The sequence below is a fragment of the Hyaena hyaena genome, unplaced genomic scaffold, assembly GCF_003009895.1.
Source record: "Hyaena hyaena isolate Hyena2069 unplaced genomic scaffold, ASM300989v1 scaffold_993, whole genome shotgun sequence".
Classification (NCBI taxonomy): Eukaryota; Metazoa; Chordata; class Mammalia; order Carnivora; family Hyaenidae; genus Hyaena; species Hyaena hyaena.
In genome coordinates, this window is record NW_024081626.1 from 65007 (window position 1) to 86527 (window position 21521).

At 40.2% G+C, this 21521-nt stretch overlaps 1 protein-coding gene across 1 annotated transcript; it reads right to left on the reverse strand.

Annotated features, from left to right (window-relative positions):
- Positions 1–6141: 6141 nt before the first annotated feature.
- ATP5PB (ATP synthase peripheral stalk-membrane subunit b) lies at positions 6142–21513 on the reverse strand. The gene is made up of 7 exons (XM_039221638.1): positions 21375–21513; positions 21058–21094; positions 17053–17198; positions 14479–14642; positions 13778–13903; positions 8104–8283; positions 6142–6829 (listed from the first exon to the last, which is right to left on the reverse strand). Exons 1-7 carry the CDS (start codon positions 21412–21414, stop codon positions 6752–6754), a joined length of 771 nt encoding a protein of 256 aa, XP_039077569.1. The 5' UTR covers positions 21415–21513; the 3' UTR covers positions 6142–6751.
- Between the last annotated feature and the right edge of the window lie 8 nt (positions 21514–21521).

Genomic DNA, 21521 nt, shown 5'->3' on the forward strand with positions numbered 1-21521 from the left:
CCTCAGGTCCTAGAAGCTGCCTGCAGCTCCCTGCTGGTGGCCCTGTTCATAGGCAGTTCAACACACAACTCTCCTGCCTCTTTAAGGCCAGCAGGCTACGATGGTCTTACACAGTGTAATGTAGCAGTGGGAGTGACTTATCACCTTTGGCCACATCCAGTAACCCAATCAAGGGAGTGGCACCCCACCACCTTTGCCAGATTGTATTGATTAGATGCAAGTCACAGATTCCATTTGTGCTCAGGGGAGGGGACTTTACTGAGGGTAACACCGGGGCACGACACTATAGGGCAGTGTAGAATCCTGCCTATCACACTGGCTTATTCCAATCTTAGCTCTGGCTAAGCGGAGGGCAAAGAGAAAAACAAACGAAATTTCTTTGAGGATTATCTAACCACAAACCCAACTTCAGCAAGTTTTGGGCCAGATTTTGCACTCTTTGTGGTTCTAGGTCTTCTATCATTCATTTTACAATACTTTTTAATTTCCCTTCGGAGTTCCCCTTTGATGCCTGGATTTAGAAATGTATTTCTTAATTTCAAAATATATATGGATCTCCCTATCTTTTTGTTAACAACTCTGAAGCGTAATTTTTCTGTGATCAGCAAAAATATTGTGCATGATTTCAATCCTTTAAAGTCTGTTGAGACACTCATTATGCATATTATGTGGTCAGGTCTTGTATACTATTTCATATGTACTTGAGAAAAATTGTATATCCTGCCGTTATTGGGAGCAATGTTCTGTACCTCGATTAAGTCCAGTTTGTGTTTATTCAAACTCTATATCCTAACTGCTTCCTAATTCTTTAGTTACTGATGTAATTATGAATTTGTTTCGCTTTCTATTTTTTTTTGTTTTTGTTTTTTTTTTTTTTTGAGAGAGAGAGAGAGAGAGCATGCACACAAGTGAGTAGAGGGGCAGAATCAAGGGAAGAAGGAAATTCTCAAGCAGGCTTCACATCCGCTGAGGAGCCTGACCCAGGGCTCAATCTCACCACTGTGAGGTCATGACCTGAGCCTTGAGTGGGATGCTCAAATGCTCAAATGACAGAGCCATCAAGGCACCCCTGAATTTGTCCATTTCTACATAAAAATATTTTAATCTCCCAAGAATTTATATTTATACTTAGAATATTCATTTAGGTTTACTCACATATTTAACAGGTTACGTTTTTCTTCCTTTTCCCTTGTGTTTCTGGCATTATCTATGGGATCATTTTCCTTGTCTTAAGAATAGCTAGCTCTTAGTCTTAATGAAGTACTACTGGTTGCTAACTCATTTTTAGATCTCTCAAAATCTTTATTTCTCTTTCCTTCTTAAAAGGTATTTTTGCTGCTATAGAATTCTAGTTAGGTATTTTCCCCACACACATTGATCATTTCCTTTCACAATCTTCTGCCATAAGCTCTTTAAATATTCCTTCTGCCTCATCTTCTCTCATTTTCTTTTAGGACTCCAGCTACGTATTTAGACCTTAGTATCTTCTTACTCTCCTTTTTGTATTTTTCATCTTTTTATCTCTCTTCTTCACTCTGGATATTCTCTTTTATTTCCAGTTCATAATTGCTCCTTTCTAATCTGCTATTGAAAATGGCCAATTGAGCTAATTTCTATATATTTATTCAGTTCTAGAATTTATAGTTTTCAAAATTTGTTTCTTTTAAAAGAGTTTCTCGTTTTCTGTCCATTTTTTTAAGTAGGCTCCACACCCAATGTGGGACTTGAATCACAACCCTGAGATCAAGTTGGTTGCTCTACTGACTGAGCCAGCCACGCACCCCTGTCAACATTTTCAAACTTGACTTTTATTTCCTTCAATACAATAAGCATAATTAGCTTATGGCTTATTTATCCTTGCCTATAGTATCTTATCTCCTAATCATCTGATTATCTCTTCCTGTAAAATTGGGTTTGAAAAATCATTTGTAGAAGAAATAGAAGACTAGGATCATGTTTTTTTCTTCCAAATGAGGTTTCTTTTTCTTTTTCTTTTCTTTTCTTTTTTTTTTTTGCTGGGGGCACCAGCAATCTGGAATCACCTTAATCCAAGTTCAGGGCTGAGTTCACTGAGTGGTCCGCTCACAGCAGAGTGCTGTCAAGTGGAAGGGCTGGTGCTTTCTGTCTTCACCTGTACTCCGAGCGCAGCTTTGTGCACCATGTGTGGCGGTGGTGGGCAGTAGTGATACCTACTTGGGTCTTCATCCTCAGTGGGTCCTGGGCTCTGTCTTTCATTCTGCTAGCCTGTGAACCGCCAGGAGCATAGCTTAGTCTTAGCCATCTCTCCAGATTGGCAAATGCTCCCAGGGCAGAAGTGGTCCCGAGTGCTAAGCTCACCTCTCCGAATTTCCATGGTCTCTTGGTTCTTGACCTGATGATTTCTTGTTATCTTGTGGTGCTTTCGTACTGTTAAGATTATGCTTTACATTTCACTCCGATGTTAAAAATGTAAAAAGGTACATTTTAGAATACTAATAAAGGATAGAAAGGTTTTAGAATAAGTGTTATAAAAGAGGTATAGGACCTTAACAGAAAACATCAAAAATTTTTAAGGGAAAACACAAGACCTAATATATACAAAAACAATCCTTAATTTAGTTATTTCCTTTAGTGTCATTTATCTGTTCCTCTATCTCTTTCATTGTCTGGAACTGGAATTTACATCTTAAGCCTTGATAGATTGAAATTAAATACTTTTAGCTAGATTACATCGCAGGTGATATTGTCTACTTTACATTTAATCACATCAGGAAACATTTCTGTTTATCTCACCATGAGTGTTGCTAAGAATAACTACTGAAATAGGGTGATTTGACTTGATTGGAATGGTCTTCAGATTATCGTTGATAATAAATCCTTTATGGTCATTGTAACATTTATAACAAAAGTAAGGAATCTAACAATAGTTCCCTTTTCTCACTGACACTGTAATCTTATTCCTCCATCCGTGGCCTCTTGCCCAACAGAAGCAGCACGTGCTCTATAACCGGCCATGGCTAATGTCTAGATTGGCAGACACTCTCTTGGCAACGTGTCGGTGATGTTGCTGAGCGCAGGACGTCACTCATCCGGTTCTCTGCTTCTGGGGACTGTGGGGCATGCTTTCAGACTCTGCGCAGACCAGGTGGCCTTACGGGAAACCCAGATGCTGTTCTCAGCCTGAAATCATTGGCCCGAGGTCTCTAACGGCCAGGCTGCTCCACATATTAAGGCGAGTAGTATCTCCTGGCATATTTACCATTCGTGGTAACTTGTCAGGGAAGCTCTGAAGTCTGTACAAATGCTGCAAACTGGAAAGGTTTAGACATTTGAGGAACAGCAAAGGGTGGCCAAAGTACTCTGTGCTGACTGCTCGGAGCCTGGAGCCTGCTTCAGATTCTGTGTCGCCCTCTATGTCCCTTCCCCACTTGCACTGTCTCTCTCTCAAAAATAAATAAACATTTTAAAAAAAAAAAAAAAAGGGTGGCCAAAGCAGAATGAACAAGGAGTGGTAGGTGAGGTCAGAGGTTGCTGCGGACCAGATCATACAGTATCTTGTAAATAACGGTGAGGACTAGATTCTATTCAAAGTGTAATAGGGCATTACGGTTTTATACAGGGGAGTGATACGATTAGACTTACGTTTGAGAAAGCTCACTTTAGCTCCAGAGGCTTGTTAAAAGAGGTGCAAGTGTGGCAACAGAGAATTGTAGTAGCCCAAAGTGTCATAGCTGAAGAGGCAGCTTGGGTTAGACAGTGGTAGGAGGGGCAGATCTGTGAGAAGTTTTGAGTAGAGTAACAAGAGTTGCTGACGGGTTGGGTAGGCAAAGTGAGAGGGACCAAGGCTGACACCTAGTCTGGAGCTAAGCGACTTAGCTGAACGGTAGTGCCATTATCTGAGACGAAGACTTAGGGAAGGGCAGGCAGTGGGTAGAGACTGAGAGATCTATTTTTGACTTCAGTCTGAGATGCCTTTAACATGTCCATTCAATGTCCATGCAGACAAAACAAGTGAGGGTGAGTAGCGTTCTGGAAATTATTCTACGTAGGTCTGTTTCCTCACCGCCTTTCAATCCTTTACCACCACTGCAATCTATCTTCTGTCCCTACCCTTCAACCAAAACTACTCTAGGAAGGGCCACCACAGACTTTCAAGTGATTAACTCTGATGGGCATGGAGTCCTCTTAATCTCCTTTTCTTCAGACACAGAACTCTGCACTGTCCTGATTTTATACTACTGCCTCCTGGTTTTCCTCCAAGAACTGGCTATCCTTTATTTGGCAGAATCCTATCTACCATCTCTCAAACACCGGTGTTCTTCCGTGGCTCTATACTGAGCCTTAGTCTTCCCTGAATCAGTTTGTCCTGTATTCCAAATCACAGTAAGAATACCTCGGTTTCTCTTCTTTCAAGCAAGCAAACGGTGACTCACATTTTATTTTTCCCTTCTTCCATATTCTCCACAAATTTCTGCTAATGTTGCGTTTTGTGTTTAATTCCTTTCTGTCCACACTGCCAAGGCCTTTCTTAAAGTCTTCAATGTCTTTTCCTTAGAATGTTCCAGCAGACAAACTAGCTTTGCTTCTCCAAAATGTCTTCTATTGTTGATAGTTGAGTTTTTTGAAACAAAGTATCTAGTTGTCACTCCTCTGCTTAAAACCTTTCACTGGTTCCCCTCCGAACAAAATCCAACTTCTAAGCACAGCATTAAGGACTCTGATAGAACTCCTATTCATATTTCACTCAAGTTCCTCAGTTTTAAAAATGCTACTCTGGGGGCGCCTGGGTGGCTTAGTCAGTTAAGCGTCCGACTTTCGCTTAGGTCATGATCTCGCGGTTCGTGGGTTCGGGCCCCGCGTCGGGCTCTGTGCTGACTGCCAGCTCAGAGCCTGGAGCCTTTTTCAGTCTGTGACTCCCTCTCTCTCTCTGACCCTCCCCTGCTCACACTGTCTCTCTCTCTCTTTCTCCTAGAAATAAATAAAACATTAAAAAAAAAAAAGAATTGACAAACTAAGATGGCTCAAGTTGAAGGAGAAACTCAACACTTACATACTATTAAAACAAAACTTCTGTTGAACTAATAGTCAATGCTACCAAACAAGGATTTNTCCCTCTCTCTCTGACCCTCCCCTGCTCACGCTGTCTCTCTCTTAGAAATAAATAAAATTATTTTAAAAAAAAATGCTACTCTGCTCCATTAGCTTCTCTATGATCATGAATCCTGCTCCTTCTTTCTGGACTCGAATCCCTCAGACACTCTTCTGGCTAACTTCCGCTTTCAAATGCCAGCTCAGCTTTTCTTTTCTGACCTGTCACCTTTCTGCTGTCTCTATATTTTATTGGAGGTTCATTAACTTCTTGGGATTAGAATTTTTGCTTCACGTATTATTTATTCAGGTTAACATTTATTAATAGCACAGTTATTGCGGTGGCTCATAATGTGTCAAGTGGGTTAGGCTGAACTACTCCAGAATTCTCTTCCCTGAATGTTTTCCTTTGAGCCATTTGATTCTTGAGCAATTTCCGAGGGCACAGGTAAAGCAGCAACTATTCAGTAGCTCATACATGTTGTTGATCTGTGGCTCAGCAGCTGTAGCTGGGCCTTCCCCACCGTTCCCTGGACCTCCCTTCAGCTTTTCTAACCTTTGGACAAGTTTTGTGTGAAAAAGGACCCGGGCTTTTCGAGGAATCATACCATCAAACTCAGAGGTTATAAAAACAGACAAGGGGTTCGGACTGTGCTTGCGACTTCTATGTGTTCCTGGGTCTCTCACTTGACATTCACCTTCCCTTCTTTACTGCCTGCTCTGTGGACTTCAGGCTCCTGTGTCAGAATCAAAGGTAAAAAAGCCTTACAGAGATCAGCGTAACCAGCTCCCACAACAGCTGTCAAACTCCTTACAAACACATATCCTAGTTCAAAATCTCTTTAAGTAACAATAAAGGTATCAATCTAATTTATATAGCAGGTGAATATATTATCCACCGATAAATATTGATCTGGTATCTATTGTTATATTACTTAAAATCCTAGGAAGTCCATGAAAATAGCAGTTATCCATATGGTACATATTGTCAAATATTTCCTATTATGTAAGTTGTCCTTTGTGTACAAGGACATCCTTACACAAGAATGGGAGAATTAAATGCAGACAAACCTGTAGAAGGGAAGAATTTATTTACTTATTTGCTGGATTTTTTAATTTTATGACACACTGGGTCCGTAATATTTTCTACAGACGTATTACTAAACTAACAAAGTCAATAACGTGGCTTGATACACAATATTTCCTTTAGTTATTTTAAGAATACTAAAAAAGCTTTAAATTTCCAGTAACCTGTCAGTTGGCCAGGAATAGCTTACACTAAATTCTCAGTTTGATGACATGTTTGATTTTTACCCATTTGACAAATGTTAAATTTCAGAATATTACACAACTTGTAAAACCTAGTTTTCAACTGTAATTTTAATGCAAGATGGTAGAATTAATCACAAATTTTAACAATAACTTGGTAATCTTTAGCCAGGCAACAAATTTTATTAAAAGCAAACTGCTTATTCAAAAGTGATCATGGAACAACTCAAAACAGAGCAAGGATGAAAAACATCTCACTGGCCAATAGATTGTTTTAATTCTCTATGTAAAACTCAAACTTTTCATTTTTAGGAAAGGTTAACTGTAACTTCAGTAGACAGCAGCAGAGAAAGACTTTGCCACATTGACTAGTTTCCTTGGTCAACTGTGTCTGTCTCCATGGAGACAGATGCATTTACAAAACTGGCTGTGCTTGAGCCTTCTTTGCAAGGAGTTTTAGGTCTGCGATGCACTTGGCAATGGTCTCCTTCTCCTGTGATAAAGAAAGAGAAATCTGCTTAGGCCTCTAAATACACAGAAGGCAATAACACTGTAATTCTAAAGGATGCGTCCTACAAGATCTTGAGGTTCCTACAGAATCTCAAGATGGAACAGGGCGCCTGGGTGGCTCAGTCAGTTAAGCATCCAACTTCGGCTCAGATCATGATCTCATGGTTCGTGGGTTCGAGGCCCGCGTCGGGCTCTATGCTGACAGCTCAGAGCCTGGAGCCTGCTTCAGATTCTGTGTCTCCCTCTCTCTCTGACCCTCCTCTGCTCACGCGGTCTTTCTCTCTCTCAGAAATAAATAAAACATTAAAAAAAAAAAAGATAGATTACTGACTTGATATGACAAGACTACTAGGAATTCTTTATGTAACATAGGAGAAATGCAATTTATTTTAAGCAAATCCTGGAAACTAGTTAAAATCCCCTGGCTCACAGCTTTTATGGGTGAAACCTACATAAAATTTGAAGCCAGACATTCCTTTAACCATGTGCCACCAATGTTAGCATATACAGCTAACAGGTGCTTAACAACTACCAAACATTAATAACACAGAAATGTTTAAAAGGAGAATAATTTTGTCTCTTTTCTGTATTTTTGTTTTTCCCGTTTCTTAAATAAACATGTTACTTTTACGCAAGAGAGAACTTATTGGGAAAGAAAATCATTAAATGTTGACAGACCCTGTTTTTCTAGTCCTTGAATGTTATACAGAAAATGACTGGAAATGCCTAAATATACTATGTATTTGGGAAAGAAAAAACCAAGTCAAAAAATATATATATATAAACTTTAAAAAGGAAATCAAATTTAGGTAAATGATAAAAAACATTTCTTTCCCATTCAAGACCAATGATTTAAGCAGCAGGGAAGAGGGAATGGAGTAGAGATTATGGAATTAGGAAATGGAAGGGGCTCACACAGTTTTATACAGTCGGTTGTACAGAGAAATGAAATATGTTGGTTAACGTTTCCCAAATGACGGGACTTGAATACAAGTCTGCTGCAGTCAGTGTTCCCAGCTACCTCCCATTGTCTCTGACACTAAGAGACTCTCTGGTAACCAAATTCTGAGAGAAGAGGAAAGCCACCCAGGTAGTTGGGCAGCATCTTACAAGTTACCACTATCTAGAAAAACGAACCAGGGCGACCCCGCTGTCTCGAGCCTAAGGACTCTCTGGCAGCAATCTCTAGCCGAACAGAGCATCAGCAGAGGCTCTCAGAAATCGCTCCAGCTCCGGAAGTTTCAGGACAGCACGTACCTGCTGTGCAGAGATGCTCTGCACCACATGTTTCTCCACCCAGTTTATCATGTGCTCTTGTTCCTTGCGGCGCATCATGTTCTGCACAGAGATGTGATAGTCCAGGCGGCTCTTTACGTCCTTGTACACTCTATGCAGCCGCTCCCGGTACGTAAGTTCCAGGGCCAAGGCAATGTTATTCTGAGGCAAAATTAAGAACTGATGAGAACTGTTTCCTAGTTGAAGGATCACCCCTATTCTGCGAATTCTGCCAGTTATAAGAGCTTACCACTTCCTTGTATTTTATACAAAATTATTTTATTTGGGGCACCTGGGTGGCTTAGTCAGTTAGGCGTCCGACTTTCGCTTAGGTCATGATCTCACGGTTCGTGGGTTCGAGCCCCGCGTCGGGCTCTGTGCTTATTGCCAGCTCAGAGCCTGGAGCCTATTTCAGAGTCTGTGTCTCCCTCTCTCTCTGACCCTCCCCTGCTCACGCTGTCTCTCTCTCTCCTAGAAATAAATTTAAAAAATTTGAAAAAAAAAATTATTTTATTTAATGTAAATGAGATGCATGTGATAAAAAATTCTAATAGCATATTTACGTAAAAATGTTTCAAAGTATATACAGTAAGTTTCCTCCAGTCCCCTTGTGGGCCACCATCTTCCTGTGTATCTTGTATTCCCTTGAGGAATATTCAATAAACAAAATACAGGTAAAGACACGTGCACGCACGCACACACGCACACATCCTTTTACTAATTATGATGTGTAGACCCACGTCAATTTTAAGTTACACTGAATTCTACCATACTGGTGTTCCATAATGCATAGTTTACTTAACTAAGTTCTATTAATAGATTAGATTGCTTCCCATTTTTTTTCTAATTACAAATAGTGCTGCATCTACTGCATCTGTCTGCACTTATGTATAAATATTTGCTGTAATAACATCTGTTGAGTACCTATTTTGTTCTAAACACTCTGTGTCAATTCAATGAAGTCTTACTATTACTATATCCATTTTATAGTAAACTGAGGCAGAAGCTAAGGAACTTGTCCAAGGTTATAGAGCTAATAAACTGTGAAGCCAAGATCTGAATACAAGGGGTCGGAATCTAAAACCCATGCTCTTAAACTGATTAATACTGTCAAATTCCACATAACCTTGTACTACTTCATTCTCTTACCAGCAACACAAACCCTGATCAATGATGTATAAAACCTTTTACTTTGTGCTATTCTCATAAGCAGAAGAAAAATGAATTTTAATTGTCATTACCTAAGGAGAAAACTTACATATTTACAAACCATTTACGTTTACTTATTTATGAGTGGTCCATGTCCTATGCCTAGTTCTCTACTGGGATACTGGCCTCCCCTAAGGTAACTACCCTTTTGTGTCACATGGAACACACACAGTCTTCCTAGTTTGTCATGTAACTTTGTTTACGCTAATTTGTACACATAAAATTTTTATGAGATCAACTGGACAACTTTTCCTCTTATAATTTCTGGATTTTTAAAGTTTCTCTATTCCCTGTCAAGATTTTATCTGAATTCCAGTAAATATAGTGTTCTGTTAGTTTCAGGTGTACAATACAGTGAGCGATTCAACATTTCCACACATTAGCCAGGGCTCATCACAAGTGCCCTCCTTACCCCGTCACCAATTCCTCCCATCCCCCCACTTCCTCCTCTCCAGTAACCACCGGTTTGTGTTAAATGTCTGTTTCTTGGTTTGTCTCTCTCTTGCTCTTTTCCCCCTTTGCTCGTTTGTTTCGTTTCTTAAATCCTACAAGTGAAATCATACAGTTTGTCTTTCTCTGACTCATTTTGCTTAGCATACTACTCTGAATTCCATCCACGCTGTTGCAAATGTCAAGATTTCATTCCTTTTTTTTTTAAAGGCCAAATAGTATTCCATTGTATATACATACGTCTTCTTTATCCATGGATTTTTTTTTTAAATTGAGGTATAATTTATTTTTTGGAAGTTGAAGGATAATTTCAAGTATATAACATAGATTCAGTATTTTGTATACATTGGGAAAACGATCACCAGAGTAAGTGTAGTTAACATTTGTCACCATACGTATGATTCTGATTTTGTTATCTTTATTAGAAAGGCCTTGTCAACTCCAAAGGAATTGTATTTTTTCATATTCTTTTTCTACTTTCATGGTTTCATTCCTTAGAAAGACCTTTAATTCATTTGAAACTTATTTTAGTAGAAAGCAAAAGGCAGGAAGCCAACCTCATGTCTACACAGGTGCCCAATGCTCTCCCCTCTATGACAAAGCTGCCATGTCTCAGTTGCCTTGGTGTTTAGTTCCATCTCTAGACCTTCTCTTCTGTGGCTCCAACCTGACCTTCTTTTCATGCACCACGTGTGCTACCTACAGTATGTTATTATCTTAATAATGGGTTTTCTTTTTGGCACAACAGTTCCTCATTACTTCTTTCTTCCAAAATATTCCTCGGTATTCTACTTCTATTAATATCAATTTGTCCAAGTCCCAACATTCCCTACTCCCAGGCTATTAGTACTTTCCTTCCAAGAATGTGTTAAACTTAGAGATTAAAATAGGGAGAATGTATGTCTTTATAATACGGAGTCTTCCAATCTAAGAACAACATTCTTAGAACCTTAAGCCACACAAGCATTTTATATTTTTTCAAGTAAAAAGTCTGCACTTTTCCAGCAAGGTCTACTGGAGGCATTCTCTTCCTAGATGGTTTATTTCCTTCCACTCTATTTTCTGACTGATTGCTACTTGTATATGGAAGGGTGCTGATTTCATTTCTTAGACAGTAATGTTGCACCCAGACACCTAACTGAATTTGGTCATTAAAATTTTTTAATATTTATTTATCTTGAGAGAAAGAATGAGAGGCATACTCTTACACAGAGGAGGGGCAGAGAGAAGGAGAGAGAGACAGAATCCCAAGTAGGCTCCACACCACCAGCACAGAGCCTGATGTGGGACTCGAACTCACAAATGGTGAGATCATGACCTGAGTTAAGCTCGAGAGTAGGATGCTTAACTGACTGTGCCACCCAGGAGCCCCGAATTTCATTATTACAAGAGTTATGTTGATTCTCTTAGGTTTGTTTTTTTTTAATGTTTTTATTTATTTCTGAGAGAGAGACAGCATGAACAGGGGAGGGTCAGAGAGAAAGGGAGACACAGAATCTGAAACAGGCTCCAGGCTCTGAGCTAGCTGTCAGCACAGAGCCCGACATGGGGCTCGAACCCACGAACTGTGAGATCATGACCTGGGCTGAAGTCGGATGCTTAACCAACTGAGCCACCCAGGTGCCCCATCTCTTAGGTTTTCTGGGTATAGATTTAGGTAAGCTTTAAATTACCATTTAAATTAACAATTAATTAGGAGCCAAGGAACAATTTGTGCCTTGGCTCCAAAGTCCATGTGCTGTTTGGAAATTTACAATAGACTCTCCACTTCTTCCATTTTAGTTTCTTGTTCCTCTCCTACATCTGCCCCTTCTAGCTACTAAGTTCTTTGCTCACTATCAGAGTAAAACTCTGACATTTTTGGCAGTTGTCCTTACCAACTTCCAATTTCTCTCTTTCCACTTTTTCTTCAACCTACTCCAGTCCCTGTACTAAAATAGCCCTTACCAAGGTTACCAAAAACCTCCATGTTGCTAAATGCACGGCAAATTCTTAGGCTCTTTATTTCCTCACCATAACTACGACTACAGTTTGAAACTCCTTTTTCCCCTGTTGTGTTCTGGTCTTATAATTTTAAGTACCATCTGTCCGCTCATGACTTCCCCAATCTCCAGCCTGGAATCCTCCCCATAAATTCCAGACTCCTACATCCAATGGTCCATACCTAACAACTGCACTTGGCATTTTAAACCAGTGCTACAAGACTGAAGGCTATTTGCCAACAAAGCAATCAGAGTAACCCTTCAAAACGGAAGTGAGATTGTATTAATCCTCTGCTTAACAGCTTCAATGACTTTCTCATTCAGAGGACAAAGTCCACAGAGAAGCCTACAAGACTTCACCTGAGCCAGCCCATGACCACTCTCTATTTTGCTTTATTTTCTCCTCCTCACTCATTCCTCTTCAGCTACACTGGTCTCCTTGCTTTTCCTGGACTGCGCCAAACAAGCTTCCAGGCGTAGGCCCTTGTGATTTGTCCTCCTTCTGCTGCAACACGATTTCCCTACAAGTCCACAAAGCTTGTACCACCACTTCTTCAGGTCTCTGTTCAAGTATCACGTGAAAGGTCTTTCTAGACTGCCTGATAAAAATAACTCCTTCCTTGTAAATCTCGTTTCCTCTAATTAGTTTAACTCTATTTCTTTACTAGTTAATTGTTCTATATCACACTCGTGACTGGTTGACATCCCCATCTGCTCAATTCCTGTTTTTCTATCCTCTCTCAACCCCTGGCTAGAAGGCAGATTCCATGAAGGCAGGCTTTCTTTTATTTGCAAATACCTGTCTTGACCAGAGTCCCCACAGGAAGAGATCAGTAGGTAGTAAGTTATTTCTTTTTTTGTTTTTAAATTTATATCTGAGAGAGAGAGAGAGAAAGAGACGGCATGAGCAGGGGAGTGTCAGAGAGAGAGGGAGACACAGAATCTGAAGCAGGATTCAGGCTCTGAGCTAGCTGTCAGCACAGAGCCCGACGTGGGGCCCGAACTCACGAACTGTGAGATCATGACCTGAGCTGAAGTCGGATGCTTAACCGACTGAGCCACCCAGGCGCCCCGTAAGTTATTTCATAAATAGAAGTTTAGTGACTACCTATTTGAGTCTTATGAAAATGCTACACCTTCAAGTCATACTCTGTTTCTATGTACATATCATGTGTGAGGTAGGGAGCACTCTCCGGTTGAAACCTAAATATGTATAGAAAGAGGTTTTAAAGTTTTCTGAGGTTTTCAACCATTTATGTGCTTGAGAATCTTTAGGAATCAGTTTTTAAAAACATAGATTCTTCTTGCACAATCTTGGACTGGGTCCAAAAACCCACACCAGAGATGACGGACACATGTGGTGCTAAAACCACCATAAGAAATACTGGCCTGAAGCCTTAATATTTCAGATCCCTGTATCTCATTTTACATTTCATACCTGCTTCTGTAACATAAAATATCAACATGAGGCCATGTCACTGTAAATTTCAGGCATAGAGCACTGGGCCTAGAGTAGGTAACAATATGATTTGTTAAGACAAAAATACTCGAATGTGTCCTTAAAAATGTTTCAGAAACTAAGTAGTTTAGCATCTAATGATGCCCTGTTCATGGTAGAAAGCTCTACCACTCGCTGAATTTCCTTTGTAAACTGGAATGTAAAGTATCAGATTTCCTTATAGCAAGCATTTATGAAACAGAGCATGTATTTCACCTATGGCCTTAGAGAGCGAATACCATTTTTTAATCAGCTATAGTTGAATAACTACTTTCCTTCTGTGTGGATCCAAAATATGCTCTTTTATAACTTTTAATTTTAGAGTAATTCGAGTTATTTATCCATTTGACAGATACTAAATATCTAAATAGCTGTAATTGCCAAGTCCCACCCAAATCTCTTTTCTTAATAAAATATGCTCAACATATTCAACCATTCCTCATTAGAGATTCTACATTTTGTTTTAAATGCACACAAATGAATATCTTCATTTTCCTTAAAAGGTTCTGAAACCTACCCTCTGGACATCAAAGAGGTAATGGCGCTTTTGAACCAGCGCTTGCTGTGACTTCTCCATATCGATTGCATCCTGGATCTGTTTGATGGAAGCCTGTTTCACCTCTTCTAGTTGGGCAATTTTTTGCTGCAATTGTAATTTTACAACAATGATCAGTGAAAGCAGAAAGAATAACAAGAATAGCTTCATTTCATGCTTTCTCAAAGTTATAGTCCTTGTTTGTAAAAACACCCACAAAGAAACATACAGATACAGGGGAGAAATGCACAAATCCTTAAAAATAATTGCCCATAATAGCTATATTCAACATCCTGTTGAATGAACAAAACTATGGAAAAAGTGGAGAAAGTTTGGTAGATTAAAAAAAAAATTAGTAACTAACATTAACACAATTTTAATCATTATAATTAAATTCACTTCTTGTTAATTAACATTAGCATCAGAAACATCACTTGATGGCATTGGTGCTCTCAACTTTTTTTTAATGTTCATTTATTTTTCAGAGAGAGAGAAACAGAATCCGAAGCAGGGTCCATGCTCTGAGCTGTCAGCACAGAGCCTAATATGGGGCTCAAACTCATGAACTGTGAGACCATGACCTGAGCCAAAGTCGGATGTTTAACCAACTGAGCCACCCAGGCGCCCCGGCATTGATGCTTTCAGTACAATCAAAATTGAGAAATAAGGTTTATGGTTCTTACCTCATTGAGTTTATCAGCAAATTCTCCAATAGAGGCACCATATTTTTTAACTATATAGATAAGCAACCCTATTGCTGATATGGCAGTAAAGGTCTCTGCAGTGATCACATATATTTCTTTGGACAGAAAATATAAGATAAGCCCAGTTCCAAGCACATAGGGTCCTAAAAGAAGGAAAAGTTATTCTATGATGAATATACTGTATCTGAAAGGGAAGGCAAAAAGCTCTGCATATTATTAGTTGAAAGCGTTATGTAATGACTTAAGATAACTAGACTTAAAGATGACCCTGCAGTGAGAAGCAATATGGTAGAGTTGAAAGAACAAGGATCTGAACTCCAGGAAATCTGACTCTGTAACATATAAGAAACTGAGCAGTATAAATAATCTCTGAGTTAGGTTCCTCACCTATACAATGGGAATGGTACCTTCTTCATACGGTGGATGAAACTGAGAAATAATGTACGTAAAGTGCCTAGCACAACTGCTTCACAAACCTAAATGTCAGGTTACTTCCAGAAGTAATTTGTGCAGCAAAATATGTTATTCATTTTTATTAAACAGGAACCTGACACTGGAAATAAGCAAAAAGAACCCAACATAAAAGTAGTATGTATGTAAAAGGGTGAATTAAATAAATAGCAGAATTCTCAATTCTTATAGCACCTAATTACAAGGCTACAAATGTAGCTATCTTTTTCTTTATCCAGGCCAGGAGTTCTGAAAGGACACAAAACCATGATGTGTATTTCTTTAGGATCTTCTGCTATGCCTCAAAAGATGCAAGACAAGGACAGAGCAAGCTTTAGGGCAGCATTTTACAGTTTTTCTGAGCAACACTATGATCAAAGAATGTTAGGATGTATTATGAAAACAAAAGGCTTACAGTCTCAAATGTATTTTATCCAGTTTCCCAAAAAAAGTTTCAACGGTTCCTTTTTAAAGAAATATTTGCCTCCAATATATAAACATTATTTTTTTTTAAGCTTATTTATTTTGAGAGAGAGAGAGAGAGAGCATACATGCGGTCCCACGTGGGGGTGGGACAGAGAAAGAGGGAGAGAGAATCCCAAGCAGGCTCCACACTGTAAGCAAGGAGCTCCCAGGAACAGTGAGATCATAACCTCAGCAGAAATCAAGAGTTGGACACTTAACCGACTGAACCAAACGCCACTCCAGTATACAAACTTTAAATCTGATTGTGAATCAAAAATTTTATTTTATGTTTCATTTTTAAGAGTGCAAGCAGGGGAGGGGCAGAGAGAGGGAGACAGAGGATCTTAAGCAGGCTCTGCACTGAGGCTCTGCACTCACCCCACAGAGGTGAGCCCAATGTGGGGTTTGAACACATGAACCATGAAATCATGACCTAAGCCAAATTTGAACACTCAACCAACTGAGCCACCCAGGTGCCCCAAATACAAATCAAAAATTTTGAAAGTCAATTTGCAAAAAAGTGTCTCATACGTAACATTTTTATCACCTACGGAGATCTGAGAACCCTGTTTCTTACAAGTTCAGTTATAGAAATGCAGTTTTAGGCCACTCCCTGAAGGGTTTAAAAAAACAAACAAACAAATGAACAAACAAACAAAAAACCTTGGTTTCCAATGCTCCACAGTCACATCAGTAATGGTAGCAAGAAAGGCAGTGTATGCAGTAAAAGAATACTGAATTGGAAACCCTGAGTTTAAGTTCAACCCAGTCACTAAAGACAGAATAGATCTCAGTAAATTCTTGATTTGCTAGTTCTTCTGTAAAATAAAAAGCTCTTACAGAACAGTTGTAAGGATTAAATAACGTAAGTGAAAGCATACTGCATTATAAAAACGTAAGATTTCAGAATAGTTAATGCCTTTTTAAGAAGGAAAAACCTAATATGGCCCAATTTGTTTTAATTCTTACATATACAACTAGTAATCTCTATGGTCTTATCTAGCTCTATGTCAATCCATAGTTCTTTCCATTAACTGACAATATATTATACAGCTACTCGTTACTTTATCATCTGTCCTGTGACAGAACACATGGTCCAGGATGGCAGGCACCTTAGTTTGCCCCGTATGCCTAGAAGAGTGCCTGGCATAAGGCAGGCATTTAATAACCGTGGTCTATTGACGCACCTGGGTGGGTCAGTTGTTAAGCATCTGACTCCAGCTCAGGTTATGAACTCACGGTTCCTGAGTTCCAGCCCCGTATCAGGCTCTGCGCTGACAGCTCTTGAGCCTGGAGCTTGCTTTGGATTCTGTGTTTCCCTCTCTTTCTGCCCCTCCCCACTCACGCTGTCTCTCTCTCCAAAATAAACATAAAAAAAAATAATAATAATACCAAATAAATGTGGTGTATAAACAAACGGAGACAAGGATATAAAAATCAAGTTAAAATCTCAAACACATTACTCCAAAGACAAGTTTGAGCAACCAAATCACAAGTGTTACACTGAATCACTTCCACAATTTACTTCTGACTTCATTTTTGCAGTATATATGGAAAAGGTTAAGAGGCCACTAAAATCCTAGGTAAACATAAACCATACTTTCTAAACATACTATCAAACATGGGGCAAATGCTTACCTGTTACGCCAGTTTTGGGATAAAGGAACTGGAAGAACTCCTCGGGGATCAGCCCAAAACGAACTTTTCCTCCATGTTCAGGAAGAGGTGGAACAGGGGCAAGGCTTGGCTGCCCTGTGTGGAAGATCCTTGTTGCCTGCAACACCCTTCAGGTAGCAATTATACAAATTTAAAGCCTATTCTTTAAAGAGAACATGTTGTATGCACAATTAGTAGAAACAATGAACAGGGAGGAGGACTGAGGCAATTGCCCACTGTCATCATGGAAAGAGAACAGACCAGGAACAGGAAAGTGAGGGTCCAACAATTAGTTGTGTGACAAAGGCAAATGACTATATTGATTTCTTTTGTTTTGTTGTTTTAAAACGTTTATTTAATTTTGAGAAAGAGAGCGTACAAGAAGGGTAGGGGCAGAAGAAGAGGGGGACGGAAGAGCTGAAGCAGGCTCTGCGCTGAGAGCAGTGAGTCCGACGCAGGCCTCCAAGTGACCAACCACGAGACCATGACCTGGGCCAAAGTTAGATGATTAATGGACTGAGCTACCTGGGTGCCTCAACTGAAAGTTGCATGTAACTTTCTACCCCAAGTTGAAACCCTTCTGTAAGTCTTAAAAGTCATCCGTCTAGCAGGTTGTCTATTATTGGAACTGAAATATCTAAGAACAAAGACTCTACAGCCAGATTATCTGGGTTTAAATCCTAGGCATGTCACTTGACTTTGAGCAAGAAGATTAAGCTTCTGTAATCACAGATTTCTCTAAGTAAAGTGGGAATAAAGAACATACTTTTTTAAGGTTGCTGTGAGGATTTTACGTAAAGTCTTAGAATGGTGCTAAGCATACAGTAAAGTTCTATGTAGGCGATTAGCTATTACAGGTCCGCTGTGCCGAGTACTTTGATGGCAAGGACTCTGGCCCTTCTGAATGTGCTCTGTGATGGTATGCTAACTAATCATGGTGTGGAACAAGCCTTTTCAGTGTTGGGTAGATCTAATTATGCTTACCTTTAAACTGAATTGCAGTGTACATACTTGAGACCTCTGTCCATTAGTTCTAATGTTATTTTTTTATGTAATGCACAAAATGCTAGTGCACTGGGTTAAACATCTTCAGTTCTCTCAAAATCCTAACTGTCCACTGCAAGGAGTTTATTTACTAAAAGGAGGTATACAGAACTGAGCGTAATACTCTTAAATACAGCTTGACCCATTCATCCATGCTACAAATATACACGGAGAACCTGCTAATGCCATTACTGGGCTTGAATCACTGTACTATTACCATGGGTTCGTAAACTATTCTCATATTTCAGTAGCTCAACGTTGCATTTTTACAAGTTATAGTATACTGGTATCTCATTAAAATTCTGATGAAATAAAATCCTCTAATCTTTTTATATATGCTGTCAGCTCAGTCTCCTTCAAATTCCCAGTATGTTTCTGTCCCCCACCTCCCTGCTCTGCCTCTATCTATCCCTTTGCAATGGAAGGGTTTGTATTACTTCATTGATTTTGGTTTGTGGCTTGTCTTTTGAATATTTCTGCCTCCCAATGTATTAGCTAGCCCACCAACTTCTGAAATCTGAGAATCCTGCTCAAGACTCTTTCATTTAAGTGAGGGTTTCTCAACCTCACCACTACTGACTTTCTGGACTACTGACAATTTTTTTTTTTGTTACAGTGGAAGGCTGTTCTATGCACTGTACAGTGGTTAGCAGTACCCCGGAGACCTTTATACACTAGATGCCAGTTAGCATCCCCCTCCCACCCAGTGGGGACAACCAAAAATGTCTTCAGCCATTGCCAAAATGTCTTAAAACTAGCTCCTCCACACTACTGCCAATGTTTTTAAATTGCAAATTTGACTTCAAAACTCTTCAGCAGGCTCTCCTGCCTACAGAAAATAAACTCCTTAATCCAGCATACACGGTTCAGCCCCTGTCAGATTTTGTATCCTCTTCTTCCTTCACTCTCCTACCATTTAGCCATATGCAACTACTTAAGAGTTCTCGGAAAGAAACAAAAAAACCAAAAATGCCTCCTGCTGCTCCTTCTGCCTAGTAGGTCTTTCGCTCAATGGCTGCCAAGCCCAAGCGGCCTTCACAACATCTCAAGTGTATCTTTTATGAAGGCCTCCCCAATCTTACATTCATTTTCCCTTATGTCAGGCTCTGGCAGTACAGTAATGCGCGGACAAGGTCCCAGACTTCACGTTCTAGCGGGGTTGGGGAAAGTAGCAGTGTATAGGTCCATACACAAAAATGGGGTAAGGTAAGAAGCTAGGGAGCAATGGAGTGAAAAGGGCTTTTTTGGTAGGAGGTCAGATGACACTTGAGTCAATGACCCCGGGAAAAGAGAGAAGAACAACTACAAAGATCCTGAGGCAACAATAAGCTTGGCAATTTTCATGGGAACAGTAAGAAGGCCAGCATGGCTGGAGAGTGTGCTAAAAGAGATAAATCAAGAGGTGGGATGAGATCAATTCATGTTGGACCTTCTGCGTTACTGTAACTTTGAATTTTATTTCAGTGGGATGGGGAGCTCTGGAGGGTTTTGTTGGGGTTGGGGGTCCTGTAATTCCTAAGGCTACTATAAGAATAGACTGTAACAGGACAAGAACAGAGATGAAACAAGACTAGTTAAGAGACTACTGAAATAGGGACGCCTGGGTGGCTCAGTTGGTTAAGCATCCGACTTCAGTTCAGGTCATGATCTCCTGGTTCGGGAGTTCGAGCCCCGTGTTGGGCTCTCTGCTGACAGCTAGCTCAGAGCCTAGAGCTTGGAGCCTGTCTTTGGATTCTGTGTCTCCCTCTCTCTGTCCCTCCCCTGCTTGTGCTGTCACTCTCTCTCTAAAAAATAAGTAAAACATAAAAAATTTAGAGACTACTGAAATAGGCCAGGTGAAAGCTGACAGTGGTTCATACTTCAGTAGCAGTGGTAGTGGAAAAAATAAGACCAGATATAATTTGGAGAAAGAGCCTTGTTGATATATTAAATATGGAATGTCAAAGGATAAATCAAGGATGTTCTTTATAACTTATATACAGTTATTTTACTTATGACTTCTATTACAATTATTTACTTGTCCATAGGGAATCTTTTTTTTTCCTCTCTGATGAGCTGGAAGCAATGATAGCCTCACTTTATTGCACACACAAAAATTACCGATGGATTAAAGCCATTTTTACACAGCACAAAGAGTTATCAAACTTGGCAAGATTTAGGACTAAGTCTCGAAGCAAAAAGAGAAATTCCAAAGAAAATTGATATGTTTTACAAAACCTGACAGATGCTAACACCGATCACATACTATGTATCAAGCACTGTTTTTAGCGTTTCACAGGAATGAAGTCTTAGTTCTCATAACCCATAATGCACTATTCTCTCCATTTTGCAGACGAGGAAACTGAAGTCACACAGCGTACAAGTGGAGGAACCAGGCGTATCATGTTCTAACTTTAGAGTCTTTGCTCTAAACCACTGGTTTCCAGTTGCCTTCTCTAGGAGACTGTGCTCCAGGAAACGAAGTTAGCCCTAATCATTTTTCTATCCTTGGTTATGTAGGTGGAAAAATATTTACTGAATCAATGATTTCTCTGACTCTTATGATCTGGCAGTAAAAGCTGGAATCTGGGAGAGACTGAAAACAACATTCTTTCATTCAACAGAACTCGTTCTGGGGTATGCAATCTAGCAACTCCGATTTCGGCTGTGGACTGTGCCGGCTACGTCTAGCTGAAGGTCAGAAGGGAAAGGGGCGGGACTTAGAAGACACCAAAACCAGTTTCCAGTTTAGAGCACATCGCTTATCCTATTAATCTTTGCCATCAGATGACACAACAATGTTCCAGGCAGTTAGAAGAACCCAAGCGTTTGAATGAGGCCTTAAGCCTTTCAAAATTACCTAAAGAGGGTAACTTCGGGCCTAAAGCTTAAAGCGGGTTACAGAGAAATGACTTGAGGTGATAAAACAAGGACGAAGGGCAGTATTACACCCCTCCTACTTACCCTGGACCAAGGAAGGCTGCGTTCTTCAGACGGGGAGCTACACAGAAACAGGGCGCAGGTCAGCAAGGTCAAGGTGAAATCTGGTCCGCCCCTCCATCCGGTCTCCACGGGGCCCGCCCACTAAGGCCATACATCACTCTTTCCTGTCCCCCGGGACCCCCACGCTCCCTTTACGAGGGACGCAATTCATTTCTCGCTCAGGCCCAAATCTTGCTGCGTCTTTCTACACCCCATTTCCTCCCACCCCTTCCACAGAACCCTAGACGCACTCCTTTGCAATCACTCTAATAGCCCGGATCAGGGTCTAGACTTCTCACCCGCTGCAGCGGCCGCAGAAAGCACCACCCGGGACAGCATAATCAGCGAAGGTCCACGGCTGTCTCCGCGTCCTAGTGACCCGAGCAAGAGACACTGTCAGGGGTGGGTGCAAGATGGTCGCTCACAAGTCTCGCGAGAACAGAACG